This window comes from Camelus ferus, chromosome 2 (assembly GCF_009834535.1).
Source record: "Camelus ferus isolate YT-003-E chromosome 2, BCGSAC_Cfer_1.0, whole genome shotgun sequence".
Classification (NCBI taxonomy): Eukaryota; Metazoa; Chordata; class Mammalia; order Artiodactyla; family Camelidae; genus Camelus; species Camelus ferus.
Genome location: NC_045697.1, coordinates 56197881 through 56218770, shown reverse-complemented (window position 1 = coordinate 56218770; position 20890 = coordinate 56197881). Strand labels below are relative to the sequence as shown.

General features: G+C 33.8%; 1 protein-coding gene across 9 annotated transcripts in view; it reads right to left on the bottom strand.

The window, feature by feature from the left end:
- Positions 1-20890, bottom strand: part of EPHA5 (EPH receptor A5) — a 313192-nt gene that overhangs the window by 154153 nt on the left and 138149 nt on the right. For 7 of the 9 annotated variants that reach the window (XM_032459293.1, XM_032459303.1, XM_032459295.1 and 4 more), the window contains exon 4: positions 2361-2516. The exons of the other annotated variants lie outside the window; for them this stretch is intronic. In XM_032459293.1, coding sequence (XP_032315184.1) covers positions 2361-2516 — 156 coding nt within the window. The remainder of the gene's footprint in view (positions 1-2360; positions 2517-20890) is intronic. 9 annotated transcript variants of the gene reach the window in all.

The following is a 20890-nucleotide window of genomic DNA, read 5'->3' as shown; positions in this document are numbered from 1 at the left end:
TATTTAACAGTGGAACGTTACAGAAAAAAATGCAATTTGAGATTAAAATGTTACAGGTCTATTTCTGTAAAAAGGTGAAATCTACTTGAAATATGTCTATTTCAGAAAGATATCAAACTTCTTGACTTTTTTCCCCTGCTAACGGAAATATACCCACAGTTAACACCTTTCCTCTCTCTAAATCTGTAACCCTGCATCAGAGTCTGCCCCTTCCTTTTCTTCAGACTCTGCTACTAACAGCCCCTCAGCATGTGGGTGGGGACACATATGCCTCTCAAACTCAAAGTGAAACTCACATTCAAGGGAAGCTCCAAGACATAACCAGTAGAGGCTCAGACTGACATATACCTAAAAATAATGTAATGAAATTCCACTGTCCTATTAATAGATGCGATGTATGAACCAAAGCTGGGCTGTGAGGAGTACCCTTAATGTAAGCAGATTTATTAGAATCTTAATTTTGTTTGATTTTCTTTCCCTAGAAGTTTACAACATTTTGTTTTCCAGAGTACTAGAAAAAATATTAGAAGGAGTTGAAATCATAAATTTAATTCCAGAGAGCCAAAGAGACATCAATCAAGCCATCTCCTCTGTTCAAGGGGGTCATCATATGCAGTACTTGTGGTACAATGAATGCAAGTAAAAACAGAACACACACACTCACAGATTATATATTAGAAAGACCTCCTACAGGAGTCCCAATAGTTGTTTTTGAGAAATGCATACAAATTAGTGTTCTTTTGAGACACAGTATTGGAAATTCACACACCTGGAGACAGAGGAAAACATGAAGCCTCAGGTCCTAACAGAGAGCTAAGCAGTCCCTGCCACCAGAGCACGGGCTCTCCCCCATTCCCAAACCTTGTAAACTTACAGAAAGGGAGGCTCACATTTATGCTGAGAAAGAGAAAGATCATGGCTGGACCACTTAAATAAAATACTTAAAAACTTAATGAAATGCCAGTAATTCAAAACATGGTTTTCTCTCCCTAAATTACCACTCTATGATCTAGCTAACTTTTCACCCCCACCATCTGGGCTTTCTTTGGCTCTGAATAATTGAAGCAATCTCCACTGCAACCAAGATGCATTACATTCAATCAGTTTATACCTCCATTCAAATGTATCCTTTCAAAAAATGTATATAATAATGCTGCTTATTCATTTGAAGATGAATTGTTTGTAATTAGTGATCATCTAACCCATAAAATTATCAGAATGTGATAAAAGAATGATTGTTAGAAATGTAAACTCAATATCAATGATTTGAGAAATTATGAAAATATGTTTCACTGAAACTATGACATTCAGACACTGAAATTCAGATGAAATTTCAGTTTGTGATTATTTGATTAAAGAAGTTATATGTCTTTATACATAATACTAGTGAATATTAAATTTCAAAAATTTTTGTTCATCTTTGAAAGCAACTACAACTTACTGGGATCTAAAATAGTAGGACATGGGACATCATGGAAATTTAATGTTATGGGGAAAGGGGATTCACTGTTCTTCCCTTTCATTTTCTGTTTTTGTTTGATCTGTTATGGAGACTATGATTGTGGAGAAAATAAAGACGTATTGTCATTAAGAAAACTAACATATAGATTTGTTTACTTCCCCAAAATAATCTGGAATATAAGAAAAACAAAGCACCAAAACATTGATAGATATGGATGCATCCACTACAAATGTTGGAATTAAATGTTTAATATTCATCTCTTCTAATTTTAAGATTACCTGATCTTATAATTAATAATAGTTAAAAGCACTCACTATTCATAAACACAACAAATACTTGAAAATTCTAGCTGACACCTGGTTTTGTATTTGACTCAAGTCTGACTTGCTAACCCCCAGTTCTCCATGTTCTTGTAGTGTTTCCTGTCTTCTTTTATAAATGGCCTCTGCAGCTTAGTGGGGCAGGTTAGAACAAGGAGGTGGAAGTGCTATTTACTGCATATTTTTGTGATCAGAAAGTTGGCTAGGAAGAAGAAGAAGAAGAGGAAGAAAAATAAAATAGGTTTACCAGGAACAAGGAAATGAATTTATCAAAGTTATGTGTAGCTATCATGAACACTAAAACAAATCATAAAACAAAAGGAAAAATGCTGTATTTGTGGCTCAGATGTTGAATTTGAAATTAGGGGAAAGGGATGCTTCTAACCGTAAGTGATAAAAGAGACTCAAATTTCTCAATGCTCATTCAAGAAGACTGAAATCTGGTGACATACTCTATTGGAAGATTAACCATTATGCCTGTTGTGGGGAAATGGGAATAGAATGTTAACAGGCTCCATCATGCTCTTTCTTCAAACTGGTGAAAGTCAGCATCACCAAATATCCGTGGGTTTCCTTACTTGTGCATGCCATTGTGGGTGGATCAGACTCCCTCCTGAAATAATCCTTTTCACAGACACAAGAGGTTGAAGCTTCCTCATGGGTGTAACTGTGAGGTGGACATTTGCTGCAGCTCTGGCTGTGAGGTGAGGCTTTGAAGAACCCAGGTCTGCACACTGTCAAAAGAAATAAGAGACTAAGCTTTTCCCCAGAACAGATGCAGTGTTTGCTTTGTGAATAATGTCATTATTTTGACTAGCATACATAGATTACATATAACACCATCTTTTCATAAGTTCAAAATTTTTTCATAGGCTTCTGAATCATAAATAACAAGCTATTCATTCAGATAATCAAATATTTATTTTAAGTATTTAAATGAAACATGTTGGGAATATATATATTTTTAATGATTTTTATGCCATAGGAGCTTCTATCAAATTATATTCTAAATAAATACTGAATATGTATTTAACACTGAAGTACTGCTTTGAGTATAATTTTCATTTTCGCTATTATTAATACAGCTTATGTTGAAGAAATGCAGAATTTTCCACTATGCTCAGAGAATGGCAGGGTACACAGTTGGGGCTAAAATTCTGTGGTTTAATTAATAAACTAATTAATAGGTGCCAATAGCTTCACAAATTCTGTTACAATGAAGAGAATTCATGATTGAGCTGGTATATCAATCACATTATATTGATTTCAGGAGGAGTCAGAGTTTAGGCATTTATTTATATTTTGCTCCATTTTAGAACTTTCCTTTTGAGGTTCTCACTGATTCAACATCTGTCTATTCTAGTATCAGCCAGGTTTGCATTATAAAAACAATAGTGCTCTACAAAGGGTAAAAAATGTGCCTTATTCAATTCTGTACTGACAATACTTATCACGGTATTTGACCACAGAAAGTGTTCACATAGTGTTCTGCAGCTCATGCTTGAGTGGCATGGCATGAAGAATGTAACTGAACTGTTCAGACTCACTTGAAGAAAAGGTTCTTTGATACCCTTGTTAAGTTGGTGGTAAGGTAAGTGAACGCTAACAAAGTAAATCTTTTTCTTCTGTAGATTCTCTGGACTCTTGTATTTTTCTTTCTTCTTGATTGATAATAAAGCCAACCTTCAATATTCCAATTGCCTCCTATGGGCCGATTGAAGACCACTGAACTGATGATTTGATGACTTTTTAGAGCTTAGTTAAAATAAAGCAAATCAACCACCTATATTTTTTCCTTTTTTTAAAATTCACTATATAGATTTAAAAGTATTTATTTAAGCATCAATGAACATTTGCTAAAGCTTAAAGATAAACTTGTATTTCCATAGAATTTTTTGATATACATAATGAAGTGGGGCTAATTTTCATGTGCTATAAATGATCTTGAGTTTTAGTAATCCATGCTAAGGCTTCCTGCCATCACCATGAATAATCAGGAATTGACAAAAATGAGAAGGTACTTTTTTCAGAAGATCTAATTATAGCGATAGTAAAGCCTTAATGCTCTTATAAATTCAGAGAAAATGTGAAGGTATTTGAAAGATAAGAAGAGCTTTTTGATAGTATTAGGGACATTCTTGTAGTTAAATGATTAGGAGAAGATTTAAAATATTCTTTTTCTTATAATAGGATTGCTGTAGCAGCCAGTACCATTCTTAGCTAAGTTATCCAATTTTTCTTCTTTTATCCTTTTCAATAAACCCATTCTCACTTTAAACACGATTTGCTTTCAAAGAAATGAACTGTCAATCCACACGTTCTGCATATTAGGAACTCATTTATCTTTCCTGAAACAAAAGTCATTTCTTTTTAACCAGTGCCTTTTAGTTTAAAGACTTTATACGATAGTATATATAACACTGTTGATCAAATCCATGGGAACGTTGGAAATAGGAAATAATAGAAATGTAAGTAAAAAGTAGATAAATGTATCTTTCTGTTCAGTTGTTGAACAAAATGCTTTCTGCAGGTGGTGGGCCATAAATTTTGCTTGGTACTGGGTTACGAAGGTGAAAAAGCCAGACACGGTCCGGCCTTTATGAGTCTTAAAGGTGCTGCACAAATAATTATAAATATGATTATGCCAGGAAAGAGAAAGAGCATGGGAGTGAATATAGACACCAAATTTAGCCTGGCATGCCAAAGAAGACTTCCCTTAGGAAGCTGAGTCTCTGCTGAGGTGTCAAGATCAGGAAAAGTATCCCATCTGAGGAGGAGTATTGCAGAGTCTTAGAGGGTGAAATCTTCTCAGAGAACCAAAAGAGGAGGAGAGCAAATCAGGAGATGGAGAAAACCAAAAAACGAAACAAAATAAAACCAATCAGGGGGAGTGTAGGAATAAAGAGACAGAGATGATGTGAGGGAAGAGGATATCAAATCAGAAACACCTAATCGTTTCTATTATTTGGCACTTTAAATTTATGGGTAAAAATAAGTCATTACAAAGTTTTAAGTAGGGAAATAATACGATCAAAGTGGTGTTTAAGAGATCATTTCACAGAAGCATGGGCAATGGACTGGAGAGGAACATGGATGGAGGCATTTGGCCCTTTTGTTTCTGTTGCACTGGTCTGGAAATGGGCAAGAGTGGTTCCAGCAGTGATAGACAAGAGTAGGTGAATTCAAGAGATAAGTGTGAAGTACAATCAGCAAGATTTCATGACACATTTAATAAATCAGATGCATGAGTGAGAAATCCTCAGAATGACTCTAAGGTGCCTGGCTTAAACTGCAATACTGGTGCCATTTTCTCAGATAGAGAACACTAGTTATGAAATGTGTTGGGGGAAGATAACGATTGCGTTTAAAGTATTATTTAATTTGAGGCGGCTAAAGAAATCCAAATAGAGGTATAGAAGGAAAACTGTAGGGTTAATGTTGTCCAAGAAAAATATCATAAAATCATAATCATCCACTGCCTTCAAACCACGGCCCTAAATCCAAATGGGACATGCACTGCTGCTAGACAATCTTAGTATTATTTCCTTAGTTAATTCCAGTTCGCAGCATCAAGGTGATTATTTTGTAGCATTTCCTATTTCTTCTAATTCCTTACAAGCTCTATTCCTTTGTGACTCTCCTGGTACATTTGTGTATGTGCTGAGAAAACAAGTCATCATAGAGGAACTTTCTTATTTTCTTATTTTCTTACCACCAAATCTCCAAGCCTATGTGCACTTGTACCTTTCTTCCTGTTAAAATGGAAACATATCTTTGCTCTTTATATAAAAAAAAAATCTATTTGAATTAGGAATCCCATCTGTAACTCTGAGAGTCATCTTCCAAGTGTCTAAGATCCCTCTTACATGCTCAGGTTCTCTCTCTCTCTTCCTCCCTCATCTAGTCATTCACAGAAGTCTGATACAATTTTCCAGAACTTTTCAATGGAAATAACATGAAACAAACCAAAACAAACAACACAACTATCAATCTTGCTTGATTCCAATTCTCCCTATGGTTACCAAACAGTTTTGTTTCCATGCAGAACAACAGTTTCTTAAATTATTTTCTTAAAATATTTTCTTAAAATATATTAAATGCATGTATCTACAGTTCCTCATTTTAAATCACACGTTGACACGCTCCACCCCACTGCAACTGCTTTGGTTAAGAATGTAGTTGTCTTGTTGCCATAATTCTCAACAGCATTTGATCATCTCTTCTTTCTGTAAACTCCAGTTAATTTTACTACAGAATGCCAGCATAGCCTATGAGTTTCCACATAATATTTAAGAAACCCTTTAAATATGGTCTCCTACCACACTCACTATCTCCATCCCTACTAATCTTGTAATTTCCAGCACTTGAGCAACTCCTTTGAATATTGCAGGAAAAGCATTCCAGGAAAAGACAAGAAGTGTAAATTAGGAAAAAAAAAAAAAAGCTTATAATCAATGATAAGGGATTTGGATTTAATCTGAATGCATTTTGGGGGGGGGGGAGAGGTAATTACGTTTTTATATATATATATATTTTTAAATGGAAGTACTGGGGATTAAACCCATCAATGGATGTACTGGGGACATCGTGCATGCTAAGCACACAGTCTACCACTGAGCTACGCCCTCTGCCCGAATGCATTTAGAAGACACTGCATGTATTATTTTTTGAAGGTGCTCTTTCTGTTAAGCACTGTGGCAAAGGATATTTGTACTGTGGTGAGAAAGTAAAAATTCTACTCTATACCCTGAAGCCACAACATATTTGAGAAACAGAAAATAAATAATAGTAAAAAAAAAAAAAAAAGGCAAAATTGACTTTTTACATTTTAATCAGGGCAATATTCAACAAATAATTATTTAGGTAAGCAGTAAAATTTCTGTAAATCCCAACTTGATATGTTTGATTCAAAAATAAAGGAAGCTCTGGAGCAAAGTTGTTTCATATGACACTTGTACATTACCTAAATATTATTTGAAAATATTATGCAAATCCCTGTAAGCTGGACAAGGAATAGGAGACCAAACACTGCATCCTATGTTAACAGGTTTCAGGAGGCTATTTTAGCAGTCCTCTGGAGGGAAGGAAACTATTTTTAGTAATCCTATTCTGTTCATGCTTCAAGACTCATTTTATAAGCACTACCTTTTCCATGACGCTTGTACTGAATTCCATGATTACATATTCTTCCTTTACACATCCTTTAGATCTTTGAACTATTTACTTAGCACCTCTTTCATGGAAGACAGAAAGTATTTTGTCATAGTTTCATGTGTATGAATTCTCAACTACTCCCAGTTTGTATAAACATCTTGGACAATGGAAACTGCTCATTTGATTTTCATTCTATGGAGCATAGTTCTTTGTACTGAGTACATATTCATCAGTACTTATTGGTATGAATAATATATCTGTGTCTTTCTCAGGGTTTAAATGATATAACAGGAACTTAATAAAAGCTGGTTAACTGTAATTGTTTAAATATTAAGTTCTACAAGTAAAAAATAACCTTACATCTTCACACACTGCTTTACAAGTTTTGCACAAACTATCAACACTAGCTCTCATACTGATCGCTTTAAAAACAAGGATGTTATAGATGTCAATTAAAATACAGTTTTAAAAATCTAAACAGAAAAAAGCATGTCATCAATATTCAAATGAATAAAGGCTGTCATTTGTTAAAATTGCTAAAAGGTGCTGCCCACTCTGATTAGGATTTTTTAAAAAGTCCTCAAAGTTACCAAAAATGGTTAAGGTGACAAGTTAGAATTTTTTCAACTATTTATGGACAATTAAATTATTTTTAATGTTTCCAAAATATTTTAGCCTTAAAGGTCCATCACTCTTGGGATACCCAAGTGAATTCATTTTACAATTCAAAGTCAGTACTTCAGAAGCATGGTCACCAAGAAAAAAAATTTAGAAGTAATATAAAATATACTGTTTTTTATTCTTTACTTGTTTTTATTTTTTACTGTTTATTTGTTACTATTTACCATTTACTTTTTAGTTGTTTACTGCTTTTTAATATATAATACTATAATTACCCCCACTAGAATTAAAATATACAGATCATTTAAAAACATATATAAAAGGAAATGGGAATAAAACTGCACACAGACTATTGTCGATAGAATTCAAGACATAATTAACCTTCAAAAATGTTATTGGATTTATCTAATTATGCTTTATTAAGAATGACAGAAAATCACTATGAACAAGATTTTTACCATAGTTCTATCATATGTGAAAGTCAGAGGATATCAGCTATGTCAAATTTGCTTTTTAAATAGATTTTTCAAAATGAGGTGCCCACAAGACAGGCTAGTCGAAATTTAGAAGATGTGTTAATTGAGAAAAACTGCATAACACAACATGCAATCAGAAAATCACAACTCAAAAAATATGGAATAATATGTATACCAAAATTTAATAATAACAGCAGATTTCTCCTTATATTTAAAATATATGCTAAGTAGGAAAAATAGGCATTGTGTTAAAGCACTGATATATTAAAGTAGATTTTAAACTAGGTAAAGTTCTTGAAAGTTTACAAACAGAAACAAGAGAAAGATCCTATTTTAGAATTTAGAATAAGCTAATTAGAATATAAGTTTACATAATTGAAAGCAATAAGGCTTCTCTGAATATTAGAAAACAATATCAAAGAAGAACAAGAATACGATTGATAAATACATTAAATCTCTCTCCCTGTCTCTATATAATTTAGGCTCAGCAAGTATTTATAGAAGCTCAAAGAATTATATAATATTTATAAATAGAGAGTAAAATTAATTGCTACATATCCTTTATATATTCATTCACTCAATATCTGTAATGAACCAAACTTATGTGTCATAAACTGTACTGGACACTGGACATTAAAACATATTCATTGTCATTAAGCCATTAAATAGTCATGTGTGGCAATTGCTTGCATGTTGTCTGGCACATATTTAGACATTCATTAACTGTTTAATTTTGTTCAGTTTAACACACACAATTTTAAAGACACTCAAAATGACGATTTAAAAATAGCATCCTGTGTGTGTGTGTGTGTGTGTGTGTAGAGACAAAAACTGTGGTCTTTCAGTAAAAGACATTATATATATATATTATAAATCATAATTACAAATAAAATTATGAATTTTATACATTTATAAAATACATTTTATATTATAAATTATAAACAAACTATAGATGTATGACTTTAAAAATTGTTTAGAATTGTATTACTTTCACATTTTTGTTTCTAAATCTGTCTTTTATAGAAGTGCTGTATTCTGTAGTGTCAATGATCGATTCTAATACTGAATTGAATTGAACTCCCTTTCATAGTCTAGGGTAAGACAGCTCCTGTAAGAGTTCATCAAACAGTAGAATATCCTTAAATTTATTAAAAAATATATTATGCACCAATATCACCTCCTACTTAAGTTAGAACTTATATACTTCATAACTAATAGCTAGCAAAGTTAGAAGATACTTAAAATGTAAAATATACTGAAGAAAATATGTATAGGTAAAACCAGTTTACCAAATGAGCGAGGATGGAATGTCTTTCATGCTCATGTAAAGCATGTTGATTGAATTATTACTTTGTTAACAATGGTATGTTTTTCCAAGATAAAACAGTTAAGCTAAACTAATTTCAATTTCACAAGTTTAAATACCAAGAGCCCTGCAGAGTATTCATGAAAAGACATTCTGCAGTGATATGATATGTTCCTCCACTTTGACAACATGGACATGCTTGAGATACAGTAACAAACACATAAAGCACTCTGTGGTTTGGAATGGACTGACACATGGCCTTTAAACTGTGTACAGCTGTAAATCACAATACTACCATTTTATATTTATCTAATTGAACTTCCATTAAAATAAAAGCTACAAAATTTCAGTAACTCTTCAAAGACTTCTATAACCAACCTATACAAGGATGAACATTTACTGAAAATAATAGATTCATGGTCTCTCTCAAAGAAGAGGCCATAATTTTCCTTTAATTGTTGATTGACTGGATTCCTCTACAATAATAAATTGCTACAGATAATTTTAAAGTTGTATTTTAATTATTAATTTCCTGGATACTTTTTTATCCCTATAATTTCAAAGATGCTGAGCAGTTTTCCTCCCCCAAACAAGTATCAGCATGCTTCAGTAATAATGTGTACAGGATGTGTATGAGAATGTGCGTGAGTGCACAAAACGCTTCAGATATTTGGTTACATACCTTCCACTTCACTAAAAAATTAATTAGATAAAATTAATTTAAAATTTCAATTAAATATTCAAGAGTTTAAAAGAAGTATTTATGTTGTTATAATGCACAGACTTGAAAGGCATACTTTAAAAGGTTAGAAAAAGTTAATAGAAAATATGTTTGAATTACTCATCCTACCTTTTCTACTCTCAGACATTATCTTTACTTTTTCATAGACACACACAGCAGGTATCCATCTGAATAAGAATTAATCTTGACATCAGCAAATACTGTGTAGTTATGTTATGTCCCTTTTCTTACGAACAAGTGGTACTTTTGAACAGTCTTTCATAATTTAAATTCTTTTTAAGTAAGGAAGTATCAGCTATCAGATATGTTTGGTGAATCCATTTCTCAGTGAATATGGACTACTTTCAAAAAACAAAATGGAAATTAAGTTTAATCAAATTAAATGACTTTTTAATTTTAAATGGTAAACCTTTATTTTATTATGCCTTCAACTGATAAAAGCCTTAGAGCCAAAAAATCCAGGGGATGGCTGAGCTACAAAACATTGAGAAAACAGACTTTTACACATTCCTTTCAGAGTACCTAAAACTTAGCACTAAGCCCTGCAAGTATGTTCAACATATTTTCGTGGGTTAATTGGCTATCCAGAATGTATAATTCTTTTGTATCTTCACAAGCAAAATTAATGTCTATAATTATTTTATAAGCTTAGAGAAAAGTCAGAAACCTTTTTGAGAATGAATTTTACTGTGTATGAAAGGGGAATTCTATGGGTGAATGCTATTTCACTAAAGACCAAGACACAAAGTTTAGCATTTGTTTATTGATAATAAAACATACATTATCTTTCCTAAATTAAAAGGTATAAAAGAACCCCACTCTCTCACCATAGGCAAGGACAGCTGTTCTGTACAAATTAATTAAATCTGACAATATCTAGGCCTTTTCACTTCATTTCATATCGAAATTAAACATTGATAAAATATCATGAAATAATCTTGTGTCAGCTTATAGTGTTTTTCTTCATTACTGAATGGTTTAATCCATGTGCTTTTCTGAACATTATTCGTGATAATATGAATGTGTATTGTCTTGCTAAGTGGGATGTACCATTTAAATATTAAGCTGGATGATGTCTTGTAATTGAAAGAAAAGTGTATATGGCTTATGTATTAGATTTGAAGTATCCATTATTATTAGAATCAGGTAATGAAAGCCAGTTTGTTTAACTCATGTCTGTATGGTCATAAAATAAGTCTAGTTATGAATCATGAAGTAAGTATGTTCCAGGTAATGCAATAAACCTTACATGAAGGGACAAAAGAATCCAACACAATATTTGTTATGCAAATGTAGGCAAGGTTAGGCTCAGGGTCTTGACCTAGACTGCTATGGTAAAAACAGTGCTTTGTTATGAACATTTCTCTTTGGACCACTCGGCATTACCTCCTACTTCACAAATTCAGAAGATGATACCACCTATGAAACAAAATTATATCTACTTTGATGTAATGAAAACATACAGATTAAGTATGTGCTGTTTTGGAATAAAGAATAAGCCATTATATGTAGTTTAAATGCATTAGTGATAATTTTCTTCTTAAAAATCAAACAATAACTACAACAAAGGAAAACTTACTCCTCAGTCCAGAGAATTACTCCCTAGATTGATTATAATTTAAGTTTAACTAAAATGTTAACAATGCAGTTTTTTAAAAAGCATAGAAATAGAGAGATTAACTGTAATAAGCGTTTAAAATCTGTAATTTGCATTAAAACAAAAGAGATATTTAAAAATTGCCTTGATTATTTGCAAGAAAGAATACTTGAATATAGGCTATAGTTGGTTTATATGGATATAAATATAAATACAATGAAGGCAGTGTAGAGAACACATAAGACATGCAATTGTTCTAAACCAGTTTTCTCCAAATTGTACACTAAGAATTAAACTGAATCAAGCCATTTCGCAAATGTTCAATCCACATCTATGAAATGTTGTTGTTTTAAATTGAAAGTCTGCAAGTTAGCAAAAGCAACTTGCTAGTGCAGTTAATTTGGCAAAAGCAGTCATCTATTTGCCCCTAATTTGCAGTGTGCAAGTGCCCTACTGGGCCTGAAATTAAACAATTTCAGATGTCAACATTAGGGGCAAAATTCTTTATTCACAGAATGGGAGATTCATCTCCAAAAAACCTGGTAAAGACTGTCTTTTAATACTTTACCTTATTTCTAGAAATTTTGAGCCAGCAAAAAGCTCAAATATAGTTCATAGCATTATATAGTACATTATCTTTATTTGTCGAGGTTTAGCTCACATAATTTTTTCTTCTTAGTTTAATGTGATCAGTACTATGGAATTACTCAGTCATTCCCAGAGTTTATTTTTATGTCCTAGCTATCGGGTGATCTCAATTTCAAAATCAGAATGGGGCTTGGCCTTTTTCAAAAGCCAGAGCAGGAAGAAAAAGGAAGCCAGAAAAACAACTCTAAATGGCTGATCTCAGAGATGATTAGAAAGCAGGTTCTTTATTTTGTGAAATGGAAGATTAGACCTTAAAGTTATAATCTTAATCCAAATTAGATTATGTTTCAAAGTATATTTGTTTTCCACTGTCACTTTATGATTACCATTTTGCCATCATCTCACCAAAAATTCTCTTTTATAATTACATGACATAGAGATCACAATTACAGTAGCCATACTAAAAAACAAACTGACATATATTTAGCATGTCCACTAGTGCCAGTGAGTGAGTGAAACTCTACACAGATCCAGAGCATTTAATTAGGACAATAATAATAATAAGTCAGTGCTATTAACAATTCCATTTTATAGGTACAAGGCTAAGCAATGTGCCTAAGTTCTTAAAACCAGCCAGTAAGTAAAGAAGCCGGCAGTTCAGCACAGGTGTGTCTGGTAAGCTTTCTCACCATTGCTCTGCTGAGAGAAGGCCTTGAGGCACTAGCTTTCTGGTTCCTGGATAATAGATATTCTCTGTTTAACCATCCTCAGCTTTGAGGATTGTGGAGAACATTTCAAGTGTATTCTATGCAATCTCAGGTAATGGAGACTGCTATTAGCAGAACCTTATTCGCTACTTTTTTATCCTTACTGTGTTCTCCACAGTGCCTGTTTTTAACTCTTTCAGTCTATGTGACCACATAATAGCTCCTCTTTGATTAGATAAGCATAGACTTATGAGGTCACATAGACTTGAGTTCAAATCACAGCAATTTCACATTGTATCCATAAGACCCTTGAGTTGATACTTTACAACCCTGAGACTAAATTTCCTCATCTATAAAATAGTAGCTCCTTTATGGCTATTTGCAAGGGTTTAATTGGAATATGTAGATATAAATATAAATATGGATATGTCTGATGTATAACACACACACCCATCTATGTGTAGTGCGTGCTTGGCAGAGAACACACACTTAACAGATGACAGCTCTTTAAAACTAATATGATGAATACTGTAATTAATATGCCAATGGTCATCAAGGTTATAGTTACCTCTGTCTATCCATTTCAATTCAGAATAGATTTATATCTCACAAGACTGTAGAATTGGAAATGACCTTACAAGTGACAGTCACATGCCAGACATAATCCATGCACATACTAGGTTTGTATAATCAGCAGTCATTCCTCTTACCTCCTATTGTTTTTCCACTGAAGGAATGAATGTCTTTCTTAATTTAGATTTTAGGTTAGTTTTAATGAAGCTTTGTCTTTTACTCTTACTCAAGTGTTAATATGAAGGAACCATATTCAGGACTTTTAACTATTTAACAAAGACAGAAAGATTAAATAACCTGCCTAAAATCACACAGAAACTTTGGACTCAAGTTTTCGCCCCTGATTCCAATGTTATACTTTTTCAAATATATTATTAAATTATTCTCAGAAGGATAAGAACTCATTTTAAAACAAAAATCAATCTCATAGAACCATATGCCACAGAAAGTGTTTTGTTGTGATGGCTGCTGTTAGAATTCACCTCTTTCACTTGTGTTACCTTGAATATCTCCCAATTATCTTGATTAATTTCACACACTCCATATTTAGGGCAAGTCTGAACTGAGATATACAAATTCAAAATTTTCACTCCATTAGAACGCAAAACGTTAAGAGACTGTCAGTATTTGTAAGGTTTATCCCTTTAGTACAATCAGGAATAAACTTTTATAAGGCTAAAATTTGGCCCATGATAATTTTTCCATCCTTAAATATATATTAAAAAAATCTCAAAAGTTAGATAATCTTTGTCTCTGTGAGATTCTAGACATGTAGGATATAATACTTTTCTTACAATTTTGTAGCATAACTTCACAATTTAAGGGAAATTTCTTTAAGAAACTACAGTTTGAATAATATGAATGACTAATCTAAAACTTACAGGTGATAAAGGCCAATGAAAGCATGTAGAGTATGTTATAGAACCTCACATTTTATGTTTCTTTTTTCTTTTCTAACATCATGAACCTACCAAATTGACATATTTTTCAGCATGAAATTTACAACACTGATATTGAAAGGAGAGCATTTGTTATGGATGATATGTTTGGGTCCCCTCAAAATTTCTATGCTTAAGTCCCAACTTTCAATGTGATAGTATGAGGGGGTGGGACCTATGTGAGGTAACTAAATGGGTAAGGTCATGAGGGTGGGGCCATCATGATGAGACTAGTGGCCTTATAAGAAGAGCCACAGTGGCTGGAGCAGAGTTAGTGGAAGTAAGTGCATTAGGGCATGTGATCAGAGGGGTAGTGGGCAACAGATCACAGAGGGCTTTGAAAGCTGTTGCAAAAACTTTCACTTTTACTCAGAGAAATGACAATACAATTTTAAAGGATCACTGTCGCTTCTGTCTTGAGAACTAACTAATGGATAAAGAGGGAAAACAAGAACAGTTAAGAGATTAAATCGTCCACCAGAAGGATGATGCTGGTTTGGTTCAGGGTGGTAGTAGTGGAAGTGGTGTGAAACCACTGGATGCTACATGTAACTGCAGGTAGATAAAACAGCATTTGCTGACTTACCTGATGTGGGATATCAGATAAAGACAGGAGTAAAGCATGATTTGAGGAACTAAAAGGGTGAAACTGTCCTTATCAGACACAGAGAAGTTTGCAGATGGTGCAGGTTTTCAGGGGAAGATGGAGAATTCAGTTTGGGACATATTACGTTTGAGAAGTATGAGACATTCAAGTGAAGATGTCAACCATACAGCTGGATAGATGAGTCCGGAGTACGAGAGAGAAGTCTGGGCTGAAATTAAGGGTATTTAAGGCCATGGGACTTAATAAAATCTCCATGGGAAAGAGTGTGCATGGAGAAGAGAAGACTGTCCTCCACACTCAGCATCCAACACACAAGATTCCAGACATCTTTGTTGACTGACTTTGGCTGGGTTCTTAAGATACAAAGATACTACCAAGAGACTCAAAGCATAACTTTCAGTTATTTATTTACTAATTATTGTGTCTTCAAAGTTCTGGGCAATTTAAGATACACTTTAATTAAATTTCATCAGTTAAAACTCTCAAGAAACCCATGAGGTTAAATCATATCATCTTCATTTTATACTTAAGTAAACTGTACTCCTGAAATATACCCAAGAACAAAGCTGAGATTCAGACCCAGTTCTGCTCACTGACAAGTCTGTCTCCCAGCCTCCTATTACCTTTATCCTTGAAGGGATTCTGGCTCTTTATTCCTGAAAGGATTCTGGGTCTGCCAGCCTTCTTTCCCAAGAAGAAATTTGGCTCCACTCTCTCTCCAACCTTCCTTTTGGTTTCTCAAGGAAAACCCATACTGGGCTGAACTAAGTGCCACCTGGCTTTGTACCATCCCACTTTTTAAACAAAGATGGACAAAACTAAATAATAAATTGTCTGTGGGAACATTTTCACTTTTTCCTCTGGGTGTGGAGAAACAGGAACCCTCCTACACTGTTGGTGGGAATGCAGTTTGGTGCAGCCATTATGGAAAACTGTATGAAGATTCTTCAAATAATGAAAGATAGAATCATCATATGATCCAGCAATCTCACTCCTGGGCATATATCCAGAGGGAACTCAAATTTGAAAAGACACAGGCATCCCAATGTTCATAGCAGCCCTATATACAATAATCAAGCCATGGAACCAACTTAAATGTCCATTGACAGATGACTGGATAAAGAACCTGTGGCATATTTCTACAATGGAATACTACTCAACCATAAAAAGAATAGAATAATGCCATCTGCAGCAACATGGATGGATCTGGAGATTGTCATTCTAAGTGAATTAAGTCAGAAAGGGAAAGAAAAATACCGTAAGATATCACTCATGTGGAATTAAAAAAAGAAGAAGAAAAAAGAAGACACTAATGAACTGGTCTACGAAACAGAAACAGACTCACAGACATAGTAAACAAACTTATCATAACTGGGGGAAAGGAGGTGGGAAGCGATAAATTGGACATTTGAGATTTGCAAATACTAACTACTATATATAAAACAGATAAAAAACAAATTTCTTCTGTATAGCACAGGGGACTATATTTAATATCTTGTAACGTATAATGAAAAAGAATATGAAAACAAATATATGTATTTATATGTATGACTGAAACATTATGCTGTACACCAGAAATTGACATATTATAACTGACCGTACTTCCATTAAAACGAATAAATAAATCATTTTTTTCCTCTGTAAAATTCCTTCCAGCTCACGATGGCATTTTTATCAAAAATGACGGTAAAAATCAACAGGAGCAAAATTAAAAATCATCTTTGGGAAAGTAGTCATTATGTCACTATACTTGAAGCTTCTTATTAAAAATGCACTAAATCCGTCATTAACAGTAGTTGCTATTAAGACTACTTACCATATCAGTAAGCATGGCATTTTGCCAGTGATAGGTGAACATACAGAGAAAATAAGTATAAGAAATAAATATGTCATGAACTATATTAATTTCAATAAACATTTTAAAAGACATCTTAAATATAAAGGCTATAGTTTTTTATATAGATTTTATAATGAGTCATTTAAACATCAACAGATACATCATAAACATGAGACATAAATGAATACACCTAGCTTTTTCACTATGTATCCTGTATGCAAAACTTCAAAATTAATCTACTGGTGAAATCTGGGGGGAAAAAATCCGACTTCTGAAAAGCTGGATGTGTGATGGTTTACTAGAACTAAGTCTTGAGTCCTGTGAGCAAGACTGCCATGCAGATTTGGCACTAAGCCTGCAGAGAAAGAGGGATTCTTAAATTATGATGAGGTTGAAACAATGGCAGTCATTTGTGGTTAGGAAATATGACATTTGGGAGAGCTTATTCTGATGATTTATGTCATATGTGTTTGCCCTACCCACATTTTAGGGCTCTAGTCTAAAGCAGTAAGAAGTTACAAATGCTGTTCTTAAGAAGCAACTAAATATTCTTGATAGGCTTTCATTTCTGTAAGCCCACAAAAGGGAGGGAAATCTCTTTCTTTATAAACTATTCCCCAGACATATTAAGTATATAAATTAAAGTTGAAATGGAATCATTCCTAGTTCTGATAAATCATATTTTTCGTGGAGTCCTTTACATGAAGATTTTGAAGCATTTTTGAATCTTTCACATATCTTGCGTTTGTTTTCTTTAAGATAACTGAAACTCTGCCTAGAAACAAGCATCAACTGAATCACCTGTTACACCATTTAAAATTTTTGGAAAGGAATCTCAATAATTAATCATAGTCTCGTCTTTCAAATCATTTTGACATGTATTATAATTCTGTCATGAGAATCAAAAAACTCAGTGGGAAATCACTTTTTTAATCTTACCAATATAATAAAAGTCAATCCTTTTATTGAGTGCCTACTACATGCCAGGTCCTGTCCTAAGTGCTTTACATATATTATCACACCTTACCTACATTTTATCCCTTACCTCATGAATTATCTTCTCTGTGTAGGTCTCTTCATCCCCTCTTTTATTGATCTCAACACTTCTGTATCACCTGAAAACTTACTATTGTGATTCTTAGCCTACTTCAAGTTACCAGTAAAATCTCCAGCATCCTCAATCTTTTTTCATATTTCCCTTACCTTTTAGCTCTAGCAGACACACAGTTCTCTCCTGCAGATACTATCTGCCCAGGGGTCACGGTTATCTCCCAGGCCCTGCTACCAGTGGGCTTCTAAATGGGCTACGTGCCCCTCATGCTCTTCACTATGCTTTCCAGACCATTCTCCCTATGCTAGATTTTATTTTGCACAGTGGCTGCTGCAAGATCTCCTGTGATATCTTTTAAAATTTATTTTTTGGTGAGAACGTTTAAGTTCTACTCTCTTAGCAAATTTCAATCACACAATACCATGTTATCCACTAGAGTCAGCACGTTATCTTTGAGAGTAAAAGCAAAAGATGAAACCTGAAATTCTAAGCTTTTGTTTCATATCCTACGGCCCACTATGTTTTCTTCCAACATTTATATTTACTTTTTTTTTAAGTGGCTAAGTTTCTACCATAATTAAAGAAAGCTGAGCTTGTGAAGTAAACTTTATGGAAATGCCAAACCTAAACTATTCTGGTCTTAATCATCTGAGAGTCACTGTTGCTTAGGTCTGCCCAAAAGGGAAGCATAAGTAAACATTTTCCTTCCGCTTCTTTATGTAACCTGGCTACCATTCCCACCCTGACGAATACATTTCCCACTGCCTGTCGTCAGTACGTTATAAAGGACTAGCCTGCAGCAAGTTTAGCGGCAGCTCTTACCCCACTGTCTGTGTTTCTCAGATTTAGAGCTGCCAGAGCTCGATTTGTGAAGTTCTGATTCTGAAAACCATTATGTAACTTAACTTTTCCCTTCATTTTAAATTTCACAGTCCATCTGAAAGTTCTTTGAACAAGTAGCTGTAACTCTCACATCACCCATCTTTGGAAATCAAACCAGCAGAGAAAGGCCACAGATCTCACTAAATGATTTCCATTTGCTAGGGGTGCTGAAAATTCTGGGGTCTGTCCTGGCACTGCCGTTAATGTGTTCTCTATCTTCGAAGGAGCTCTGGTTCTTCTGTGTCCCCATCCTTGGAGAGTACTGCAGCATAGGGATTTTCTGCTTCGTCCCTGGTCTGCTGGGTTCTTCTAAGTAACTGATAATCATAGATGAACTAGATAAATATACAAATTTTCCATAACTGCACTTAACTTACTCAAAGTCAACACCCTCTTATGCTTTCCTCATCATTTTCATCTATCTTTCATACCAGTAAGTGAAAGTATTTCTCTATCTTTAAATACAATTAAAAGAACAATCTTGACCCTTCTCCATATCTACTTTGCCTTCAAAATTAGTTTCCAGAGTATTAAGATTTGCAAGCTGATTTTTAAATAACATACGATCTGAGCTCTATGGTTAGTAGAGAACAGATTTAAAGTGTCATCCAGTTTATACAATATGTACATTACAGAAACCTCTCAGCTTCCTTAATGTAAACGTATGAATGACATAAGATTTTGAGGTGCTGTAATGGAACCAGCAGAGGCCCTATTTAGCTCACTATTCCCTTATAACTGTTCATATCACACCACTGTCTTCTACCATCAATTTTTTTTGGGGGGGGGTGGTAATTAGATTTATTTATTTATTTAAATGGAGGTACTGGGGTTTGAACCCAAGACCTCGTGCATGCTAAGCACACACTCTACTACTAAGCTACACCCTCCCTCCATCAATGTTTTCTTTACACAGTGTGCGATCAGTCCTTCTTTAATTCTTCATTTCTATTTCCTATTCTTAGTATTCACTGCAATTGAAATGATTCAATATAACTCATACAACAGTCTGAATAAGGTGGTCTCACGTCACACATTTTATTTTAAATCACTTACTATAAGCGATACCCTGGGAATTGAAAGTATATTAAGGAAGTGTAAAAAGTATGATTAACAGAAAGAGGCAAAGGATATAAAAGAAAAGCATTATCAGGTGGCTGCTATTTTAGGATCAGTGAGTGGATTTAATTTTTTTCATATTCTATCTTCTCCGTTCTTAATATTTAATCACAGAATATCAGTACTTACACTAACACGATATATATTATTGAAATTTATATTTAATATGATATAAGATATAGTATAATATTTAATATAACAGAACATCATAATATAACAGGCATTATATAATATGTATTATCTATTGCCAGGAACCCACCAAAATAATAAACATTGCAGAAAACAACTATGAATATTTTTCTTTTGTCTCACAGTTCTTCATGGAAAATAAGTCGTAATCATACCTTGTCACAGTGACCTGGTGCTTGAGCTTTGAAGCAGCAAAGTATGAAAACAAAGGTTTGCAGTACATTTTCACTTGGCCTGATACATCATTTCTCTTTGCTCTTGTAATGATGGGGACTGGCTAATTTTCCTACAGTTCTTTGGCTGTCAGCCTTTGTACATAGCATGTGACAAGATGTCCAAGTAGCTGGGATAAAAAACACTTTTTGAGAGAAAAAAGGTCGTTTTGCCATGTGATGAAAACCATGTTTTATAACCAAATGTGCAAATGGAAGAACAGTTTTAAACTGAGCTTACAAATCTGCTGCTGTACAATATTTTCCCTTATGAAATAGTTTAGATATTAGAGACCAGGAGCTATCACTGTGGAGCTGAGGCTTTACAGAGATAATAAAATGGACGTTCCAAATAGCTTTGGTGAATTTTCAGATTCCTCTTGAATTTTTTCAGTTGCTTCCAGCTCCTCCTGAGAAAAAGACTACCGAGTAAGAGGTTTAATACACATGATGCCTAGAGGCAAGTTTTCAAGTTCAAAGTCTTCTTTTTCCTAACCTAGAACAAAAGT